A 24,031-nucleotide genomic window follows, 5' to 3' on the forward strand; every position below is an offset into this window, starting at 1 on the left:
GGCATTGGTTATATACTCATTATCCTAAGTGTTAACATTTTACAGAGAACTAATGAGTTCTTCCACTAGGTATTCCTCCTTGGTAAAAAGAATAACATGTATTTGAGTAACTTGTTTTTTTGTTTTTTTTTTTTACTTTAGGTTCTGAGGTACGTGTGCAGGTCATGCAGGGTTGCTGCATAGGTGCATACTATATCCGGCATTTCTCCCCATGTTATCCCTCCACACTCTTCCTACACCCCATTGTCCCTCCTCTAGCCCCCACCACCTGCCCTCAGTGTGTGATGCTCCTCTCCCTGAGTCCACGTGTTCTCATTATTCAACACTCGCCTATGAGTGAGAACATGCAGTATTTGGTTTTCTGTTCTTGTGTCAGTTTGCTGAGAATGATGATTTTCAGATTCATCCAAGTCCCTACAAAGGACAGGAACTTGTCGTTTTTTATGGCTGCATAGTATTCCATGGTGCATATGTGCCACATTTTCTTTGTCCAGTCTATCAGTGATGGGCACTTTGGTTGGTTCCAGGTCTTTGCTATTGTAAACAGGGCTGCTATGAACATACATGTGCAGTAACTTGTAAATCTTTTGTGGGAGAGCTGCTTTGTTTTGTTCTAGTTTATTTCCTGAGTTCATTTTTCCAGTATACCTTTGCCCAACATCAATCACATGTGGTATTTGAAGTTTTGACACACACTAAATGCACAGTAATTAAAATAAGTACAAGTTGCATCCTCCTAATTCTTGGAAGTCAAGAATTATTTCACTTTTGAGTTTCTCATGATCAGAAGGAGGGGAGGAGTGCAACTGTTGGGAAAAAATGTAAAATACTTGAAATGGGCAAAACAGAATACTGGACTTTTTCCCGACTGTCCTGCTGAAAGCACCTTTCTAGGCAATTTCCATCTCTTATGGTCTTTGAGCTATTTTGCAAATCCATAAGTTCTTGAAAACTGACATAATGTAAATGATTCCTGTCCATACAAAATCAAATAAACTGTGTCTAGTGGAACATAATTGGTTACTGCCTGAAACACAGACTGATGCATCTTTCCATAAATGCATTTTGTCATTCTTAATTTTCTATATATGGGTGGTTTCTTGAAGTCTCCTTGAAAATTATGTTAACATGTTACTAGTGTCCTCATTAACTAATGAGATAATAAAATTTTTATAGTAATCACGTTTAGTTTGTATGAGAGTCATGATTTTACCATTAAAAAAAAATATATCTTTTTTGGCCAGGTGCAGTGGCTCATGCCTGTAATCCCAGCACTTTGGGAGGCCAAGGCAGGCGGATCGTGAGGTTAGGAGTTCAAGACCACCTTGGCCAGCATGGTGAAACCCCGCCTCTACTAAAAATACAAAAAGTTAGCCAGGCATGGTGGTGCACACCTGTAATCCCAGTTACTTGGGAGGCTGGGGCAGAAGAATTGCTGAAACCCAGGAGGCGGAGGTTGCAGTGAGCCGAGATCGTGCCACTGCACTCCAGCCTGGGTGACAGAGTAAGAATCCATCTCAATTTTTTTTAATTATATTTTTAAAGTAAAGACTATATATTGACTGAAAAAGGGAGGCAACTGGGTCCCTACCTTCTGCTTACTCAATGCTGTTGGTACCACCACCCCTCCAGCTGTGACAATAAAAATGTCTCCAGACATTGCCAAATGTCTCCTTGAAGGTAAAATTGCCCCTGGATGAGAACCACTGATCTATACTCATCTCTTATAGAAACTAACAAAATGAAATCTTTGACATTTTAATAAATAACTCATATATGAAACAGAGAAAACTCTTCAATATCTATTTTTAAAAACAGTTGAATTAATCAGCAAGTTGACTGACCAAGAGAAGGCATATTTAACGGTAATTACCTTATGGCTGACTGCACCTCAACAGCAGGAAGGGTGTGATTTTTTGAAGGGTCTGTAACCACGAACCAGAATGATACCCTCTGGGTTACATTGCAAAGTAGGACATGGGAAATTCTGCAAACAGTGGAAAGAAAAAATATATTAGAAGAATATCATACCAAATGGTATTAAACCATTCACTCATTATATCATTTCTACCATTATAAAGAATGATCTCAGTAAGAAGAAAATTGAATAGAAAATTCCCATTGTTTCAAAAATCATATACTTGGGGATCATTCCTTACAGGGAATAATAGGGAATCTGCCAAAAAATGATAATAGTGGAGAGCATTAGGGATCTAATTTTCCGTCACCGGTTGGTGACAGCCCCTCTGTTTCTCCAATGCTTGGCCCTCCCTGAACCACAGAAGCCTTTGGTATTTTCTCATTAAACTCTTTTTAGTGCCCTGCCCATTCAGCCTTCCACTTCTCAAATCCAGACAGAATCTGCGCCCTCTCATGATTCAATACTTGGTTTGTGTGCAACTACTGTCTCTCTTCCACCGCAGCACTGGGGACAAGCCAAAAGGCAACTTCTGTGTGTACTTTTGAGGAAAAAGTTCTCAAAAACAGTTTCTTTTACATCGCCTTGAACAAACCTCCAAACTTAAGCACTATAATCAATTCACCAGCAATCTTTGAGCTCTTTGTTTTGCAGTTACACTTTTCAACTGCAAATCGGAAATGTGACTCACTCTCCTCTGTATTACCATTAAAAGTGAAAGGGGAGAAATGATATTAGTGTTCAGAGAGAGATAATCTGTACATGGATGTACTCAGGAAATTAAAAGAAAGTCCACATAAAATCAACATTGCCAGTGCTAAAACAAAACCTGATGGCTTTCCCGGTTTACTTAAGAGCAAAATGGCAAAAAGCAACATTAACATCCATCTTACAAGAATCAGATATGAGTAAATGATTTGTTTAGAGCATCCATGTATATTGTGATCATTTTCACACTGATCAAAGAGAGCACCCTTCTGTCAACAGGTATCTGCAGTTTTCAGAAAGTCTTTTTTTTTTTTTTTGAGATGGAGTCTCACTCTAACGCCAGGCTAGAGTGCAACTCACTGCAACTTCCGTTTTCCAGTTTCAAGCAATTCTCCTGCCTCAGGCTCCCAAGTAGCTGGGACTACAGGCACGCACCACCACGCCCGGCTAATTTTCTGTATTTTTAGTAGAGACGGGGTTTAACCATGTGGGCCAGGATGATCTCGATCTTCTGACCTCGTGATCCGCCCGCCTCGGCCTCCCAAAGTGCTGGGATTACAGGCGTGAGCCAACGGATCTGGCAGAAATTCTTCTATGTTCTGCCATTAAAGGTCAGGTTCAAAAGTAGAGGCAGCTGCCAGGCCCCTCTGCCCAGAGCTAAGTGTCTGGGACCATCAGTGGGAAGGACCGAGGCTTGAGCCGTCTTAGTCCTCCAGAGGGCATGTGGCGCCACCCACCCCCACTGCATCTGCGCCCCACGAGGCTCTGGTGTGGGCGTGACTACACCTCGCCGCCAGACCCACCCTGCACGCGGCGCCTCGTGCGCTTTCAGACATTTCTACGCCAACGGTCACTGAGCCCTGACACTTGGTCTCTGGGCCTGACCGCAGATTTCTCAAACTTCTGGCAGCCCAGCGTCTACTGGAAGGCCAGACCCACTGCCCCGCTCTCATGGGCAACTACCTGAGCCGCTTCCTGGGCTGGCCCTGGGCCCAGAAGCCGCGCCCGACCTGGGTGTACTTTCCCCGGCGGCCCAGACCCTTGTCCCAGGCCCCGGAGCAGCGCAAGTTCACCTACTACCATGGGAACTCCTGGGTCCGCACCCGGCCACTCCTCACCGCTCCTGGCCGGGACTACGCCCGCATCCGGAGAGAGAGGGTCCCCGAGGCCCAGAGGCGCTTTCCCAACAGGCCGCAGCCTCTGAGCAACGTCTGGCCCGATTTCTCCCCGGCTCACCTGGCCTTCATGAAGCGGTGGCTGCTTTCGAATGCCCGCCACCCCCAGCCCGTTCGCAGGCTGGCGACCGTGAAAATCGCCCCGCCGGAGCGCAGAGGTAAGCTGGCGTCCAGGCCATCTGCCTTCAAGCCTGTGATGAGAAGCGGAGTCGCCCATGCCTTTGTGCCCAGATCTGGGCTGTTGGGAAGATGCCCCCACTTTGGGCCAGCAGTGTCTCCGAAGAGATGCAGCATCATCCCACTTCTCCCTGGCGGCCGCCTGCCCCGCTGCAGAAAGTGTGGCCGCCAGTGGCCCGGTCGCAAAGCCACCACAGGAGCACTGGCCCTGTGGGCAGCACTGCCCCGACACCTCAGGCTTGCCTGCATCCGGAAGGAGTTTCTTTCGACTGGGGGCCATGCGCCTCTGAGCACACCCAGCTTGCTGCCCGGCTCCGAGAGCCAGGCCCCTGCCACCACCTCCTGAGCCTCCAGCCCTCAGCACCTTCAGCCTGTTGACCCCAGTTCCAGCCCCACACCAGCCACCGGCCCCACCAGGGTACTTCCCACTGCTCCAGCCGACCGCTCTGCGAGCCCCAGGCCCACCTCCCCTCTCCCCCCAAACCCTTCCCTTTCCCCTGCCAATTCACTCCTGCCTTCTCCCTGGGGACAGAAGGCATGCTTCTCCCCAGTTTCCGCAATAAAATATGTGTCATTATTAATAGGTGTCTTTATTACCATAGAGATTGTCAGTCTCTTTCAAAGACCACACTGTGCTTTCTCCAGCTTGGCACTATTATTTGGGCTAGATGGTTTTTTCTTGTTGGTGGGGAGAGGGGAGGGGGAGGGGCAGGATGAGGGGGAAGGGGTTGGGGGAGGGGAGAGGGAGCGGAGTGGGGAAGGGGAGGAGGGAAGAAGGAAGGGGTTGGGGGAGTGGAAAGGGGAATGGGAGGGGAGGGGAGGGGCAGGATGAGGGGGAAGGGGTTGGGGGAGGGGAGTGGGGAAGGGGAGTGAGGAAGGGGAGGAGGGAGGAAGGAAGGGGTTGGGGGAGTGGAAAGGGGGAGGGGAGAGGGAGGGGAAGGATGAGGGGGAAGGGGTTGGGGAGGGGAGAGGGAGGGGAGTGGGGAAGGGGAGGAGGGAAGAAGGAAGGGGTTGGGGGAGTGGAGGGGGGAGGGGAGGGGAGGGGGAGGGGCAGGATGAGGGGGAAGGGGTTGGGGGAGGGGAGTGGGGAAGGGGTTGGGGGAGTGGAAAGGGGGGGGCACGGGGTCACAGTCCTGTGCATTGCAGGGCCTTAGCAACATCCCTGGCCTCTCACCTCTAGGGGCCAGCAGCACACTCACAGTCCTGACTATCAAAAATGGCTCCAGGCCTTGCCAAATAATCCCTGGGAGAGCAGAGAGGTCAAAAGTCATACTGGTGGAGAACCACTGAGGGACAGTGACCTCTACTGGTGGAAACAGGCAAGCCTAGTCCCCTAAAATGTGCGGTTTTATAATACACGTCAAAGACGTAGGAAAAAACCAAGTGAAGTGGTGCATGCTTGACAAAAAACATTTTCACCGGTTTTCTAGAATGTTTGTGGTGTGAATGATTCCTGTGGTCTGGTCTTACTAGTAATCAGGAAATGCAAAATTTTACAAATGAGCTGCTATTTTAAACTTCAAATTGGCAACAATGTGAAAGTTAAATAATACCAAGTGCTGGTAAAGACACATGGAATTGGAATCCCAGGTGATGCTGTGGAAGCAAAGAGTCCAGCCATTCTGGAGTGGCATTTGGAAGTGATTCCTAGAACAGAAAACACAGCTACCAGAAACCCTGTGGCACACATACGCAGACACTGGTGAGGATGTTCTTTGCGGCACTTGTCATCACAGCAGAAAATTGGAACAACCTAAATGTCCTTCAGGATGGGAATGGACGAAATTAAAATGGTATATGCTGTCAAGGGGATACTGTTCCACAGATTTAAGGAAAGAAATAGACCAGGGTTTCTCAACATCAGCATGATCCGGCCAGATAATTCTATATTGTGAGGATATGCTGTGCTTTCCAGGATAGTTAGCGGCAAACCTGGTCTCTATCTACCAGGTATCAGGACTACCTCCCGTCATGACAATCAAAAATGGCTAGAGGTGTTCCCAAATATCCCCTGAAGGACAAAATCACCCCCTGGTGGCAACCATTGAGCTAAAGCTACATATTTTTTTAAACAAAAGAATAAATCTCAGCCCAGTGCAGTGGCTCACGCCTGTAATCCCAACACTTTGGGAAAGAGACAGAAAACCCTGTCTCTACTAAAAATACAAAAATTAGCTGAGCATGGCGATGCGTGCCTGTAATCCCAGCTACCCGAGAGACTGAGGCAGGAGAATCCCTTGAACCCAAGAGGAAGAGGTTGCAGTGAGCCAAGATCATGTCACTGTGCACTGCAGCCTGGACCACAGAGTGAGACTCGGGTCTCAAAAAAAAAAAAAAAAAATCTCAAAAATACACCATCAAGTGAAAAGATAAGAGGTAAAATATTATGTGTAATATGTAACATTTATATAAATTAAATACCAAATAGAATTTCAGGTATAAAAGGCCAGAAATCAGGTAAAGAGTCATTTAATTACTTTCTCTATATTATTCTTTCCATATAAAGCCTCTTTAAATACTGTTCAAATATGAATTTCATGGTATTCCCCATTAGAGAGCCAGAGAATACAGCTGTAAACAAAGCAAAGTCCTTTCTCTCATGGAGCTTGCTAAGGAGGTGGAGACAAAACATAAGTAAATAAACGCATACACTGTGGAGGTGTGGAATATGTACTATAAAAAAATAAAGGGGGGCATACAACTCCATCAACACAATTGTGGCCCCAAATACCATAGAACTATACCATGAATTCAAGTTCTTTAAATGTATTCAAGTTTCCAATGGTGGCAATCCATATTTTAATATATTACTTCAGCAAATAAAATGGAAAATATTTTATCTACTTAGAAATAAAGATTTCCAAAAGACTAAACTTGTTGCTGAAAATATTAAACCTTACATTTTCAATGGAGACAGTTATTGTTAGACAGAAAAAGTTCCTGGACTGAAACTCTAAAATTGAAGCTTTTATTTTGAAACTTACTACCTGCCAATTTCTGGTCTTGAGACAAGAAATCTCACTGTCTATGAGTTACTAGGAAGGGCTTGAGCTCCTAGTGCATCAATGGGGGTGTGCTGTTGGCATTTTGGGTGGGAGTGTTATGGGGGATTGTGTTGCGCCATGCACCACACTGATTATCTCTCTTTCCCCACCCTCTAAATGCCACAGCACTCTTCAGTCATATATATAACCCACAAATAGATTCCATTTCCATATACTCCATGGGCTGGGGGGTAGGGGTGGGGCGGTCAGCTCCAAGTAAGAAACACTTCTAAATCTCTTCAAAAGTTTCAAGGTCATGAAAACAAAGGAAGACAGACAAAGTGTCACAGAGTGTATCAGACTAAGGAGAAACAGATTCTGAAACAGAAAAAGGACATTAGTAGAAAAACTGAACCAACATGAATTTCTTTGTTTAGATAAGTCTACCATGGTTATTAAATATGTTATCATCAGAGAAATGGGGCTAGAGCAGAGTTTCTCAACTAAAGGCACTATTAACATTTTAGCCTGGGTAATTCTAGGTTGTCAGGGACTGTCTATCGTTTTGTAAGATAAGTAGCAGCATCCCTAGCCTCTACATACTGATGCCAGTAGCACATCCAATTGTGAAAACCAAAAATGTCTCCAGAAACTGCCAGATATCCTTGGGAGCAATTGGGGGGAATCCCCCTGCCAAGTGTTGAGAACCAGTGGTACACAGGGCCTCTCTGTATTAACTTTGGAACTCTTTGGTAAATGTTTTTAAATTAAATACACAGATACATATATACATACATACAAGAGCAAAGCAGTTATTTTAAAACTTGCCTAGCCACAGTAAAAGTATCTACAAGAAAATAAACTAGGTAATGTTTTAATGCCCTTATTAGCTTCATTGATAAAGAGATAACAGATTATAAAAAAACTAATTTTGAAATTAAGAAAGCTGTATTCAAATAATCAAAAGATACTAGTACCCACCAGCATAAGAATGGTATTAATAGTTATCTGAAATTTTAAAAATTCTTTCTGTTATATATTCAGATGTAAAATTATTTATTATTATGCCTTCCATCATTTCTATCATTTCTCTAAGATTCATATAAAGAGAAAAAGTAAATAGTTTCAGCTGTTTGTGGTCTTCTTCAACAGGAGAATATTGTTTCCTTCCTACATGATGGTTCTGCTCAAATACATAACTCCTCTTAAGATTTTAAGCAAATAAAAAGGTAACCTAGTGTCCAACAAATGTCACCGACAGAAATGTAATGGTACAGGTGTGTTTATATTTTGTTCACATACAAGCAGTTGAACTAAGAATTAATAAGCCCACTTCCCACAGTAGCAATGTTGTGGGAAGGGGGCCAGGTGAAAGCCTAGCCCTGCTCTGAAGACATCAAAGACTATATATGAAGATGGAGACACACTCTAGGCTGGTGCTTCCTACTTGCTTGGATGATGCTTTCATGAAGTAACTGATGTCTTGCCCTCCTCAAGAGTAAGAAATCGAAGTCCAGTAAGAGCTAACACCCAGACAACGAGGAACTGCTTCTACTCTGGCCATTGTGTGCCAGCTCCACCATGGGAGCATTCTCCTGTGGGACTGAGATGGAAAAAGAGGAAGAAATTGCAGGGATGGTGGGTGGGGGACACTCTTTTCTTGAGTCCACTGCAACTCAATTGACAGGCCTCTAGTTTAAGAGTCAGGATGTTAAACATGTTTCATTCACTCACAAATATTTACTAAGAGCTAATCTTGATTAGCCAATGTGGTTAGGGATATGGTTAGGAAAAAAGTTCCTACTATAGTGGCATTTAGATTCTGTGCCCCATTCCATGCAGGAATTTAGTGATGCAAGACTTCTGAAGACCAACACCAGTGTCTTGAGCCCAACAGAGCATTCAATACCAAAGTGGAAGCCAGTACCCCCCACGGTGGTAGAATTTGCATATAGTTCCATGCCTTGTCAGAATAGACCCAGGACATGGGGAGGGCAAAGGGCTTCTAGATTTCACATAGCTTGTCTGCATTCTTTGTCAGGAGGGTTTCTAATCTCTGCCCTGATTTAAACTTCATGATCTCCAAGCAAAGAGCACCAGTTTTAATTTGATCAATTGCAGGCTCACTGGAGCCTGCAATTATCAAATATTTTGTCCACTTGCAGCAGATTTCTCTGTGCCCTGGGACATGAGGACATGAGGCCCAAGTCTGTCCTGTGCTGTAAGCTCCTGTATTGCTGAAGCTTGGCCCACATGGACCATTCAGTAAGTGACTGGGGGAAAAAAATGGAAGGATGAAAGAAGGTTAACATCTCAGTGTTTCTGGCTTTATTCCCAGAGGGACAAACTGAGGAAGTAAATTGGGCCAGGGCTGTAATAACAGAAAAGAAAGGCAGGGAAGGAAGGAGATTACTTTCCGGAAACTTTGTCTACTCACTTGCAAATACCCAGACAACAAAATAGCACAGAACTCTCTGGTAAAAGAATAATCCTGAATATACTGTAGATAAAAGTAGCCAAGAAGAACTGTAAATATGAGAGAAAGTTGATGCTAAAAAGGAAGTAGCATGAAGAATGACTGCACATAGTTGAGTGATTTATGTACTAAGGAACCAAAGGATACAAATTTCTTCCAATTATAGATTATGTGCAACTAACATGACTTCTCCATGGCCTTTCTTTCAAATGTGACTACACTGAATGTCCTCCAAGATTTGTACAGAATGAAAAACTGATCAACCTACAAGCTTTTCTTGTGCTAAATATGTCTTTTTAAAGCATGTTTTGATGTAATAAATAAACTGAAATGCCATTAGCACAACTAAATAAAAATCCTACTTTTTCAAGATTTTAAATATGAATGAGTCCAACGGAATTTTTTTTTGTTAGAGCAACTCAGCAAAACAAAATTCCAATTTATTGTTCACCATATTGTTTCACATACATCACTGAGGCCAAAAAATAAACAGAAACTTCACAGACAATAAAAAGGCAGGGAGGGGGTGAGAAACCGTTTATCTTTGGCCTTTTTAACCATCTCATACAAACGTATAGTATCTCTAAGTTCATACAAAAAAAAATTACTGGAATACTCAGAATAAGATTTGTTGTTGTTTTGTTTTTGTTTTTTTTCAAGGATTTTTTTTTCTTTAATATGTATCATGAACATGGTCATACCACAAGTAAAGTTAGCAGTAGGACAGAGAACGCTCTGAAGGCTGGTTTGGTCATTTGAGAACATTAAAAATGGCTGACTCCTAACAATATGTACAAAAATATACCAGTAAAATAAAAAATATTGCCGGGCACAGTGGCTCATGCCTGTAATCCCAGTACTCCCCAGGCCAAGGCAGGCAGATCACCTGAGGTCAGGAGTTTGAGACTAGCCTGGCCAACATGGTGAAAACCTGTCTCTACTAAAAATACAAAAAGTAGCCGGGCGTGGTGACAAGTGCCTGTAATCCTAGCTACTTGGGAGGCTGAGGCAGGAGAATCACTTTAACCTAGAATGTAGAGGTTGCAGTGAGCCAAGACCGTGCCACTGCATTCTACCCTGGGTGACAGAGCAAGACTCCATCTCAAAAAATAATAATAATAAATAATGTAAATAAAAAATATGAACAAATTTATTTCTAAAGTACTTTTAAGAAAAAATGCTGGGCCTTGGAAGTTTTGGTTTTCTCCTCTGTTGCAAATTCTGTGGTTTTGGTTGGGTAGTGAAGAGCGCCTGTCACCTGCAGGTGGCGCTGCCTGGCAGGCCTCTCTACTTGAAGATGACCACGCTTAGATTCTGAGACAGGGTGGAGGGTGAATGCGTCACGGTGACCTTTTCCCTGTTTTTCTTTTCTTTTAATTTAACTTTTCCTTTTTTGGTGTCTAGTCATCCTCATTGGTCTTCTGCTTCTTGATATCAACATTGTCATCCTCAGCATCTTTCAACTGCCCATTTGCCCATAGCAGCCTCAGCTGCCTCATCTTCATCTTCATCCTCTTCCTCACCAACACCTTCTTCCTCCTCCTTTTCCTGCCCATATTCTTCCTATTCTTATTCTACTTCATTGTCAGCCTTCTGCTTCACATTTTCCTCATTAGCATTCCCGTTACCAGGACCATCTCTTCCCTTCTCTGCCTCCTCCACAACTTCTTTCTTCTCCTTTAAGCCTTTGGTGATGATCTTGGAGCTGGTGTCCACAATTGCATCTGACATGGTGGGGCACACCAGTGACCAATGCAGTGGACTAAAAAGAAACGGAGAGTTTGGGGACTGGCAAGAATGCAGAGTCCAAGAGGGGCGGGGTGGCTACAGCAAGCTGGAAGCCGAACCCAGAAACAATGGAAGTATGGCTTTTCAGTGCAGCCAGTGGGCTGGTTGAATTATTTGAATTCACTTTAATAATCATTTTGACCAATTGTTTTTTCCAAGAAATTGTATTAATTCATACATAAGTGACTTCTTTAAGCAAATCATGTAAAAGAGGTAAAAATGTTTACTTCTTTTCCTCAATTGTGGGAAGCCCTGGTCTGAAGTTTTCTCTAAAAATTGGCTCCACTGCCATTTTTCATCAATGGCGCCAGACAGGGCCAACTGCCTCCAAAGAGTGGTAAGAATCTGGCTCTTGTTTCTGGAAATTAAAAGGACTAAATAGGCGCTGGGCTGCCGTTTTACAAGCACAAGACTGTTAATCCCCTTACCATGAATACAACAGCACGTTGTTCCTTTTCAGATCACAAGACTTATCCTTGAATAATTAGGCAGAGGAAGAAATCCATTATATGTCCTACACCATTTAACTCAGAAAAAGAAAGCCTTGCTTGAGTTAGACTTTTACCCTTCTTGCTAAAAATGATAAATTATCTAAAAGTTGGTATTTGAGTAAACTAGGCATATTAAGTTTCCAGTTGACCTAGAAATTAGACTAAACTTTAGACTTAGATTATAGCTTCCTTAGAAATTCCTTTCAACATTTTAAAACTCCTGTAAAACTGTTTTAGTAAATCTGACCTAAATCATATTGTAAATAGTTGAAAACACTTGGTTGCCATCTTCAATCCAAGTTCCAGGAAAACCTCAAGTAACCTCAACTAATGAAACCAGAGCTTTCTCTCTTTTTTTTTTTTTTTTTTTTGTTTGTTTTTTTGTTTGTTTGTTTTGAGATGGAGTCTCACTCTGTCCCCCAGTCTGGAGTACAGTGGTGTGATCTCAGCTCACTGCAACCTCCACCTCCCAGGTTCAAGCAATTCTCCTGCCTCAGCCTCCCGGGTAGCTGGGATTACAGGCACACACCACCATGCTCAGCTAATTTTTTGTATTTTTAGTAGACACAGGGTTTTGCCATGTTAGTCAGGCTGGTCTCGAACTCCTGACCTCGTTATCTGCCTGCCTTGGCCTCCCAAAGTGCTGGGATTACAGGCGTGAGCCACTGCATCTGGCCCAGAGCTTTCTCTTAACTTCATTTTTCCATCTATCTCCATTCTGCTTCTACGAAAATACAGCAAGAGTAAGAAAAGCATTTAGTCTCAGAAATTGTGAATGATGATTCTGAAAGAGTTGTCTTCTTGCTGTTACATTTGGTCTATCTTTCCACAATGTCTACCAGGGCTAGGTTCTTGGGTGTGGGCCTAGTGCAGTGTGGGACCTGGTCTTAGCCCTCATTTGACTCTCAGTGCCCAGGCCATTGCAGACTTTCAGGAGAGGTCACTTAATCCTTGGCTCTAGTCACAGCAATATGGTTCCATGCGCTGGCCTCGTGGACCTCAGTGAAGGAAGAGGTTGATGTTGCTCACACTGTTTCCTTTGGGCACTCTGTCAGCTCCTCCTTCCTCGCCTCTTGACAACATCTGCAGCAGATGGTGTGGCTTTTCTGTCACCTCCAGCTACTAAGGCATCCAGGCCAGTCTACCCAAAGCTGTCTTCCTGCTTCTCACCTATAGCTGCTCTCCTTCCAGCAGTTCTAGCCAAAGCAGGGGCCTGAGTGGCAGGCTCCAGCCATTTCCTCCGGGCTCCACTCCCTCCCTGCCTGTGCTCCCCTCCCCAATGCTTCATTCTCCTCACTTAGGGATAGGAAAGCAAGATGATGGGGGTGTGAGATAGACAATGAAAGGCCAAATTCTTCTTCCCGGACCAGGGCCCTTGTGGTTCCCCCCGCTGTGAGGGGTCCTCTGTGGTGGTGGGCGTCCAGATGCTTTCCACTTAGAATGCTCCTGTGGGGCCTTCGGGAGCCACTCCGGGGACCTCTGCACTGCATCCTCCCCTGACGTGGGTGACGTGCTCTGACCGACTTCCTCCACCCCACCTCAGCTCTGCCTCCAGGGGTGTACTCCAGCCTCCCTCTGCTGCCTTGTCTTGCCCTGTCTCACTTAGGGACATGGGCCCAACGAGCAGTGACTCCATCCTGTTCCCTTCCAAAGCCTCTGCTTGGCTCCAAGAATGTATTCAAGTGCAGACTGCTCAGAAAGCTGCCTTTTCTCCTCCCAGTCACAGGGACTCAAGCTAGCCTTCCACCGTTGAGACCTCTCCAACTAAGAGGCAGACATCAGTTTCTGTCCTAGGTACATTCTCAGTGGCTAGGGACACCACCATATTCTCTAGAGCTCCAGCTACTGCTACTCTGGTGGCAACTTGAGGGAGTCCTGAGAATGTCTGCAAGTTGGGGAGCATCCCACCAGAAAAGGATATGCCAGTCTCCCCTCTTATAGAAAACTCAACCCTCTATGAGCACTTCTCTACCTGACTGGAGGTAGGTAGGGACATGAACAAGAATATTACTCCAAACCCATCCTAACTCGTAAGAAATGGGCACCAACTCATCAGCATGGACCCAGTTATCAACACCCTGACTGGCTGCACTGGCAAATCTGCACAGGAACCCATTCCCAGCCCTGTTCAAGTCCTAAGGGAGTGAAAATGCCACAGGCCTCTCTGTAAGCCCACACCCTCAGCCTCTCTAACCCTCTTAGGGAATACCTGGCTTCTCTTCTGCTGCCTGCCTGCGATGATGGTAACTGGACCAGATCAGCTCTCCAGCAAGACATCACTTCCTTTTTTATAGCCAAGAAAGCTTCCACTATAAGTATATGCCAATTGTAGGTTTCCAAATAGGAAGAGGCACATTCAGGAGACAATGAGCTCTGTATCATTGCTGGTGATCAAACTGGATATGAGATGTTTTAGATATCCCCCTGGGTAAAAGGTGGGATGAAAGTGAGGATATTTATTATTCTGTTAATTACTCTAATATCTTTATTTTTAATTCATGTGATTTGGTTTAGTCTTGGTGCTTCACAGTTTTCTGCAATATTAGTGGATAAACAATGGTCAGGGGAAGACAATAAACAGCCAGCAAGTACCAAGTAGTGGTACTTGGATCCTGAAGCTATCCTGGAAAGGAATATTTGCCACACTCCTTCAGTCTACCCACACTGGCACCAAAAGATCTCTGGAAGGTGCGTTTAAAACGTAACCCATTTGCCAAGCTACTGGTGTCTTCCATCCACCTGCCACACTGGAGAGAAGTAGCCTCTCCACAAAGCTATTTTCAGTTCAATCTTGGCATTATGTGGTGCCCTTTCCCATAGCTCTTCATGTAGGGGTGCAGCTTCCAATACGGCAGCACACGTGGAATCCAGGCCAGCAGCCGCATTGCATCTTAAACACATCCCGCTCATCACTCATCCCTTTGATAGCAATATTACCAGTACTCATACTGCCTGACTTTATGGAAAAATGTGTACTGACCTTCAGTCTAGTTTTGCAGTTTTGATTTTTACAACTGACACTGGAAACAAAAGCTCCTACCTCGTTGAAAGTGCCATTACTTTCAATGGCAAAAACCACAATTACTTTTGCACCAACCCAATATATATCCAGTGTGCCCAATTTTTTTTTCTTTTATTTATTATTATTATTATTATTATTATTATTATTTTGAGACAAAGTCTCACTCTGTTGCCCAGGCTGGAGTGCAGTGGCACCATCATAGTTCACTGCAGCCTCAAACTCCTGGGCTTAAGTGATCCTCCCATCTCAGCCCCCCAAGTAACTGGGACTATAGGTGTGTGTCACTGTGTCCAGCTAATTTTTGCATTTTTTGTAGAGACGAGCTTTTGCCATGTTGCCCAGGCTGGTCTCGAACTTCTGGGCTCAAGTGATCTTCCTGCCTCAGCCTCCCAAAGTTTGGGGATTATAGGCATGAGCCACTGTACCCAGCCCCAGTATGCCCAATTGTAAGTCAAACAACCTTTCAAATAAACTAGATCAGATATTCATAGACTTCTACAATGCTCCAGATTCTGAAGGAAGACATTTTAAAGGTAAATTCCCAAAAATTAGTATGAAATGTTATATATATTTAAATTAATTTTTCCTAAGAATGGAAACACTTAACTTACTCATGTGCTAGGTGAAATGTGATCACTTAAAGGAACTAATAGTGCCATGAACACAGCAATGTATAAAACTTGCTTAAAAGAAGGGTTAGAAGAAAGTACAAAGAGAATATTTAAGGGGTTACCATTGTGAGATAACCAGTGGATTTTCTTATTTTTTTTCATTTTCAATTTTTTGTAATGTAATCACCTTATTTTTATTGAAAACCTTATTATAAATAGTTGTGGAAGAATGCTGCAGCTTAATGGCATGAAATACAATATATATAACTTTAAGATCTATAAAACAGGAAGAGAACTTAGGAAGAGAACTTACTTAGGGCCAAGTTTTGTTCTGTTATATACCTTTTTATAATTTTTTGAATTATGTTAATTATGTTAAATTTGTAAATAGATATGAAAAATATACATGTGTGTACACACAAATATATATGTGTTCATTTTGCCCCCTCAAATTCCACTCTTCTGTTTCATTCTTTATATTCATATCCCATGCATCAGATATTGTGGATATGAGGGAGACCAATTAATGGTAATAATCTACACCAGGCCTTGAATTACTATAGAATTAAGACAAAAAGATTGTACAGATGGGAGACTGAAATAAAAGGCTAGGTTGGAGGATATGACTTTAATCAGCAGGCAAATTTTCTTAGTTTAAAAAAAAACTACTGAATGAAATATATTCCCCTCCATTGTCTCAAGTAGAGCATAACTGAGACAAGTATTGTCCTATACTGCAGTAATACACAAGACATTAACCCCAAAAATCTTTTGGCGCCCCAAAACTTTTTACACAGGGGGCCAGTTCACTGTCCCCTCAGACCATTAGAGGGCCGCCATATACTGTGCTCCTCTCACTGACCACCAATGAAAGAGGTGCCCCTTCCTGAAGTGCGGTGGGGGGCTGGATAAATGGCCTCAGGGGGCCGCATGCGGCCCGCGGGCCGTAGTTTGGGGACGCCTGCATTAACCCCTCATATAAAATGGCACCTACTAATCTAAATGCTCCTCAGCTGCAAACAGCAAGTATAACCTTAGGGTGTATGCACCTGCGCATGCAGGGCCTGTTTCTGTACTTAGCTAGGGAGTTGCATGAGAGATGCCTGCTATCATTTGGGGAAAGCTACCTCCAAAGGAGGAAGGAACCCATGCCTAGGTTCTCCTTCCAGCTCACCAATCAGATAAGTCATTTTCCTCTCAAGGGGAGGAGTGAAGAAGGGAATAGAGAAAGACTAGGAATGTTACCCTCATCACAAATGGAGAAAGAAGGAAACATCATAGAGAAGATTCCTCCAGAAGACTAGACAAAATGTAAAACTATTAAAAGTCATACTAACTCTGCTTTTAAGAAAATAAACAAGGTACTATGATAAATACCAAGAGTGGAAAGAACTCATATACACTTAGGTTATTTTCAAAATAAGAGTAAAATTATTTAGTATCTATCTATCTGAAAGAAAAATTATATATACATATACACACACACACACACACACACACAATAGAAATATAGAAAGCTTAGGATATTTAGCTGCAATTTTGAGGGATATTTATCTTCAGATTGTCTATTAAACAAAGAACATTGTTGGAACATGATATAAACTGTAAATGAGCTGGATTACCAAAGTTATTTTTAAGTTTGTGAATCCCTTAGAAAAATTAGCTTAATAAATTATTTTCAAGATCAAGGTTTGAAATAATGCAGTATCTCAAATAATACTGCAAATAATCAGTTAAGATTTCTCATTGTTTGCTTACTCTGTTGCTTCTCTGTTGGGAACTTTTCTCATGGAGAAAGCTACCATCGCTTTGAAGAGATATTCTTCATTTGTATCCCAGGCATACTGAAAGAGAAGGAAAACAGAAAGTGTATGGAGGAAAACATGGTCCACTGGGTTCTAATTGTACCTACAGTGGTTACAGTGGTTCGTTCTCTCTCTCTCTCTCTCTCTCTCTCTCCACACACACACCCGTTTCTCATACATTAGATACTGGAGACCATGATAAATTATATCCCCATAATGTTTAGGGTAGGGTTTCTTGGCCATTCTAAGTTTGGTGTGTCTCCTGTTGCACTATCTTCCTAAGAACCTGCACATCAGTAGCCAGCCAACAAATAGGGCATCTGGATACTTTATCCTGGCCATATATGGTCCATTTCCATTTCCTTTCTCTCTTTCTCTTTTCCCTCATTAACTGTCTCCCAGTTGCCTTTATTAACATCAGCACAATTTTTTAAAAATTTGCTTAGCCAGAAACTTGAGTGTGTGTGCATATTATGGGCTGAAGTTTGTCCTCACCAAAAAAATTTCATGTTGAAGTCCTTACTTGCAATACCTCAGAATGTAACTGTATTTGGAGACAGAGTCTTTGCAGAGGTGATTAAGTTAAAATGAAGTTGTTAGGGTGGGCCCTAATCCACTATGATTGATGTCCTTAGAAGAGGAAATTTGGATACAGAGGGAAGATGATATGAAGACACAGGGAGAAGATGGCCATCTACATAAAGGCCAAAGAGAAAGGACTAGAACAGATCCTTCCCTCACAGCCCTCAGAAGGAACCAACCTTATGACATGCTGACTTCCAGAACTGAGAGAAAATAAATTTCTGTTGTGTAAGCCACTCAGTCTGTGGTACTTTGTTATGGCAACCCTAGCAAATTAATATAGTATATTTGACTCATTCTGTTCCTTAATGCAGCAAATGCAAAAAGCCTGAGGCAAAAAGAAACTGAGTTGTTTAAGGACCAACAAGGAAGGTATCAACTAAAGCAGAAGCAGGAAGGGAGAAAATAGCAAAAGCTGAGGGGAGAGGAGGAACTTGGTTAGGGTGGGGGTTGGTATATCACAAGGACATTGTCAGGATTGGGGTTTCACTCTGGGATGGGGAAACATATTTTACAGTTACTGCCTTTCTCCTCTTTGGTGGCAGAGGGGATAGTAAGTAAAAATAAATGACTCCTAAATAACAACAAAAAATGTATTATTACTCAGTTACCTTCTCTGGGTAAGGTTTATGACTGTGCTATACTTCTTCCTTTCTCCTAAACATTTTCATAACATATTCTTTTTTGGGAGGGAGAAGGGATGGGGTCTTGCTGTGCTGTCCGGGCTGGTCTCAAACCTGTGGCCTTAAGTGATGATCCCACCTTGGCCTCTGTAACATAGAACCTTAAACTTCCTTCAGTTGCTACTTCCACTTCACCCTTTTCTCCTTCAGTCCTACCTTACGTAACTTTGCTGTAAGATGTTACCAGAAAGAACAGAAAAGGGGAACAAGAGTAGTGGCTCATGCCTGTAATCCCAACATTTTGCGAGGTCAAGGTGGGTGGATCACTTGAGCCCAGGAGCTTAAGACTAGCCTGGGCAATATAGTGAAACCCCATCTCTACCAAAAAAAAAAAAAAAAAAAAAAAAGGCAAAAACACACAAAAAATAAAAAATTAGCCAAGCATGGTGGAATGCACCTGTGGTCCCAGCTACTCAGGAGGCTGAGGCAGGAGGATTGCTTGAGCCTGGGAAGTGCTTCAGCCTGAGAAGTGGAGGTTGCAGTGAGCCAAGATCATGCCACTGCACTCTAGCCTAGATGACAGAGTAAAGCCCTGTCTCCAAAAAAAAAAAAAAAAAAGAAGGAAAGAATGAAAATGGAAAAATAATTTTTCTCACATGCAAATATTAAATACTGAATTTTAAGTCAACTTTAGGTCTTCTTTGAAGTGTTCCTTCAATCTTTTAACGTGAACTTTTCATTTGATATTATACCATGAAAGTTTGATAGTAACTGATTCATGGTATAGCTCTTTGTTTTTGATAATGCATTTGTTTCCAATATGATTTTTATTCAGAATAAGAGTAGCTATAATCTAATCTAATAATAATTGAATAAAACATGAAGAAATGAATCTGATTAAAAATAGTGCAGAAACACTATTCAGACAGGGAAGGCTTATTAACAGAATGTGAACACAAGGAATAAGCCTGCTCAAGAACAGGTGAGAATAATAAGCTCAGTGCAGAAAACAAAAATAAAGATGTTAGCCAGCTCTCCCTGGGACATGAATTTCAGTTGCTTTTAAGATCTTGGGGACAACTTGACCTGATCTCCTGTTCTTCCATTTGTTCATCTCAAAAAAATAGAGCATAAGCTGGCCAGGTAGGAGTCTAATTTTGGTCACAGAACAAAGCCCCAAGCTATGTAGATCAGAACAGGATTGATGTAGTTCTAGATTGGGTTGGATATCCTGCCAATGGAACCAACTTATCTTGGGCAAGTGTGAAAGGATTGAAAGCTTGCGCATTGGACATAGTAAATTTCTCCTAGGGTATTCAAACATTTCAAAGAGAGAGCCTCTACTTATAAAAAGGAATTGAACACATATATTAATGAGAAAATGTACAACTTAAGAGAGGATAAGGTAAGAGTTACTAAAGCTAAACATTTCTATACTTTATGATCCATCAATCTACTCCTGGGTAAATACCCCCAATAAAGAAAGCATATGGAAAATACATGTATAAGAATGTTCATAGCAGCTTAGCTACCTGTTATGCAAATACTTGACACACAATAGGTGCTCAATGTGAACACAGTGTGTACACATTTTTGAACACATCTTTATATCCCACATGTGGCTTCACAGACCAAGTGGTACAAATTAATTGCATATATTTATCTATTAATTCAGATGCCTTGGTTCATCATTTCAATAACATGTGCCAGGACCTTAAATACCCCAGTTCACCTTGCTTTTTGCACACGTCTAAGAACACTCAAATCATGGCTAATCCCACATTTTAGGTAAGCAATTGGTATAACTAGAGAAAATTAAAAAACAGGGTTAGTTGATTTAACCCTAAATTCATGATGATCTACCCCCAAATTGCCTAGGAATCCCTAAAGTTTCACCATCAGTTCTCTTTCTCATGTGTCACATAACTATTTCAAACCTCTCTTTAGAGAGAGAAATGATGGTCAACGCTTTAAGTTTCATCAATTTCAACTCTCCCATCCTCCTGACATCAAGATACAACACTTCCTCCATAGACAGATGTCTTAGCTGCCTCCTCTCCTGAAGTTCCAGACAGGACTATGCCTATCAGTGGCCATTTCCTTCACTCATATTAGGAATGCTTCTCCTCTGCCCTTCTCAGATCTAAACAACATCCGTTCCTCTCCATTCTGTGTATTCAACTCTGACTGGAGTCTGTTCACTGTCTTTTAACCAAGCTCAAGATTTTCCCATTAAAGCAACAGCAAAGAGCTGTTGTTTAGCAGCAGCAAAAACAAATCATTTTACTCAGTCTTCCTTTCTTCTACCTACTGCTATCTCTTTCCTGCCCTTCACAGCCAAATTCTCCCAGTTGTCCACACATCTGTTTCCACATGTTCAACATTCATTTATTTTTTAACTCTCTACTATCTGTCTTCCAGCTCCTCCACCCTACAAAAAGAGGTCTTTCTAAAATCACCATTGACCTCCACATTGCCTAACACAATGAGCATTTTTCAGTCGTCTTCTGGCTTGGCCTCTCAACAGCATTTGATGTTCCTGAACACTCCTTTCATCTCAAAACAAAATTCCCTAACACAGCCCACATATTCCTTGGCCTGCCTGCTCCTCTCTCTCTAAGCTCATCACCTGCCATGTTCCTCCTCACTGCCCCAGTTTCAGATATTTCTGGCCTCTTTCTATCCTTTACTCTCACCAAGCTCCTGCCTATGATAAGCCTTTGCACATGCTCTTCCCTCTGCCTTTCCTTCTTTCATTTCCTGGTTCACTTAAACTCAAGCTTCAGACATCACAGTAAGTGCCAGGTATTGTGGCCCTTGACAAAGCCAAAGTGCCCTTGTACTTCTTCCCACAATACTTGTCGAGATTGTACATTTACATTTGGTTTACTGAATATTTAATAGATGACCAATTTCATTACTACTACTATAAGCTCCACAAGGGTAAGGACAAGCCTTAATCACCATTACATCCCAGCATTCAGCATGGTACCTGCCATTGGAGGATATAATGGGATGGCCAGCCTTGCACACTAGTAGAGATGGATTCTGCACTCAGACTGCCTGGGCTCAAATCTTACCTCTGCCACTTTCTGACTTGAAATATTGAGCGTGTTACTTAATGTCTTTGCACCTTGGTTTTCTCATCTATCCAGTGAGAATAAAAATACCTGTACTACTACCTTCCTCAAAGCGTTGTTGTGAAGGCTAAATGATTTGCTAGGAGTAAGGTGCTTAGAAGTGCCCCTGCTAAAAAGTAAGCTAAGTTCTCAATAAATGCTGGCTGTTATAACAATCATTACTCTTGAGTAAATAATAAAATAACGAATTCACGAATTGGCTGCAAACAGAATACCTCTAAGTTTCTATAGCACTGTTTTTTCTGTTTCTAGCCTGAGGCATCTTAATATCACCTTCTGCTGGGGGAAAAACTTTGCAGACCCCACTGGGAAACTGAAACTAGAATTAGACAATACTGTCTTATTAATTCAATGATCTTTATCATTCGTATAGCCACATGGGCCCTATGGCCATTTTTTTTAACTTCTGTTTCATAAGCATATATTTCATATTGTTACTTTGATAATTGAGAACTGAAGACACTTCAAGTTCAAATTAGAAATTTTTTGTGCTATGAAAGACTTTACGTGGGTAGAACCATCCCTTCTTTTCAATGAGTAGAAAATCGAGGCTAACAAAATTCAAATGACCAACAGTGAGAATCCAGACCCAATCCAGACCTGAGTGACTGACTCAGGCCACTTGGCTCCACTATCCCAAGGTGAGATGCTGGTTTTTTAAGTTGTTTTGTGTGGCACAAAACTTCACATATTTTCTAGCATACACTATCGATTAAATACTTTATGTAAACTTACTTTATTAAAAATTCATATTATTTTATAATCTATCTTTAAGAGAAGATTAGATTTGAGATCTTTAGAAATAATTTATTGAAGATTAAGATAACTATGCAGACAGGCCCATTATTAGAGAAAGTACAGTGTTATTAGCAAACAAAATTGAAAATGAACACTCAGGTGCTCCACTTACTGCTTTATCTCCCAGAGCTGTTCTGATACTAAGTCTCACTTTAAAAGCATTTTCTGCACCTGCCAGAAAGCAAAAACAAAGAGCAGTATATGATGATTAAGATCTGCCAAAACAGAGTCTGAAAAGTCCTAATATGTAATGCAACTCAAACCAAAGGAACATAGAGCTACAATTAAACTGCCACAAATACTCCTGGAAGTGTAACCTAAATCATCTTAGATGGTTTAACATTTTCTTTGAAACTCATTAAACACAGCCCCAACTTTCAAGCCACAACATGTCTGCAGATTTAGGAAAATAAAGAGTTATTTCAGTCAATGACCCGTCAATCATGTAGAAAACTGTTCATCTATTTTTAAGTTTCAAGGCTACATACCTGGTTGACAGAGTTCAGCATGAATAGCGGTCACCAGAAAAAAGAGCAGCCACAACATTCTTTCAGAGTGGAAAACACAAGGCAAAGTGAGAAAAAAAAATCCACACTGCACTTAAAGCTGCCTTAGCCATTCTGTGACCCGGATTAGAATATCAGAGAAACAAGCGAGCCACCACCTAAAAGGTTTAATGATTAACACCCATCATTTGGGTTAATACTTCCATAAAATCAGCCCATCTCCTGTCAGTTATTTATAAAAACCTGTTTAGAAAACGGATTAGTTGTTTTCCCCACACCAACTCTACCTCAAAAGAATATTTCCTCATCTGACTCAAAGGCGGAATCCTCCCCTGACCCCTTCTGCGATTCTCTGGTTAGGTGCATGGTGGGAAGAATTGAGTCCTGTCCAGAGGTTTTCTTGGCATGCACTTTCTACCTTTTCAAGGTTGAGACACCTGGTTCATAGGCTATCTTCATTCAGGAAACAAACGTGATTCCTTTCTCTCTCTGGTAAACAAAGGGTGCCCTTCTGTCAAGGGCCTCACCTGACTCTCACCACAGCAGGTGAACATCCCAGGAGACCTACGGAGCTTCCACTTCCAACACAGAGAACGATTGTGTTCTGCCCTGAGGTCTGACACTTGAGTTAAATCAAACTTAATGATACAGAGCAGCACTGTCCGAGGGACATTCTGTGGTGATGGGAATGTTCTCTGTCTGTGCTATCCAGTATGGCAGCCACTAGAGGTAAGGGGCCATTGAGCACTGGAAATGGAGCTAGTGTTGCTGAGAAAGGGAATTTTTCTTTAATTCAATTTAAGTAGGCACATGGGGCTACTGAGTAGTACTTTGATCAGTACAGCAATACAACAGTAATTAAGAGCTACCCACCCTGAAGTAGCTTCACTGGGTTATTTCTCTAATCCTCAGACAACACTTCACAATTGCTGTTATCACATGGGAGGAAACTCAGGCTCCAGCATTGAAGTCATTGGCAGCAATGGGATGAGTGGGATGGGTGTCACTTTACCAGCGAGGTGGACTTACACTTGAAACATGTCTCCACGACACCCAAATGCTCTGCGTCTCTGGTCATCATTGGTCAACACTGAAATTGACCAAATACCACACGGTCTCACTGGTAAGTAGGAGCTAAACATTGAGTACACATGGACACAAAGAAGGGAACAACAGACACAGGGACCTACTTGAGGATAAAGGGTGGGAGGAAGGAGAGGATCGAAA

The 24,031-nt window shown here is 42.4% G+C and overlaps 1 protein-coding gene across 1 annotated transcript in view; it reads right to left on the reverse strand.

The window, feature by feature from the left end:
• The window catches only part of CLTRN (collectrin, amino acid transport regulator), a 38,267-nt gene extending 15,353 nt beyond the window's left edge, over nucleotides 1-22,914 (reverse strand). Inside the window, exons 1-4 of the mRNA XM_003920348.3 lie at nucleotides 22,787-22,914; nucleotides 22,411-22,469; nucleotides 17,109-17,194; nucleotides 1,874-1,987 (exon numbers count right to left, since the gene is read on the reverse strand). Of these exons, the coding sequence (XP_003920397.1) occupies nucleotides 1,874-1,987; nucleotides 17,109-17,194; nucleotides 22,411-22,469; nucleotides 22,787-22,844 (317 nt within the window). The 5' untranslated portion in view covers nucleotides 22,845-22,914. The remainder of the gene's footprint in view (nucleotides 1-1,873; nucleotides 1,988-17,108; nucleotides 17,195-22,410; nucleotides 22,470-22,786) is intronic.
• Nucleotides 22,915-24,031: the final 1,117 nt, after the last annotated feature.

The sequence above is a fragment of the Saimiri boliviensis genome, chromosome X (assembly GCF_048565385.1).
Source record: "Saimiri boliviensis isolate mSaiBol1 chromosome X, mSaiBol1.pri, whole genome shotgun sequence".
NCBI lineage: Eukaryota > Metazoa > Chordata > Mammalia > Primates > Cebidae > Saimiri > Saimiri boliviensis.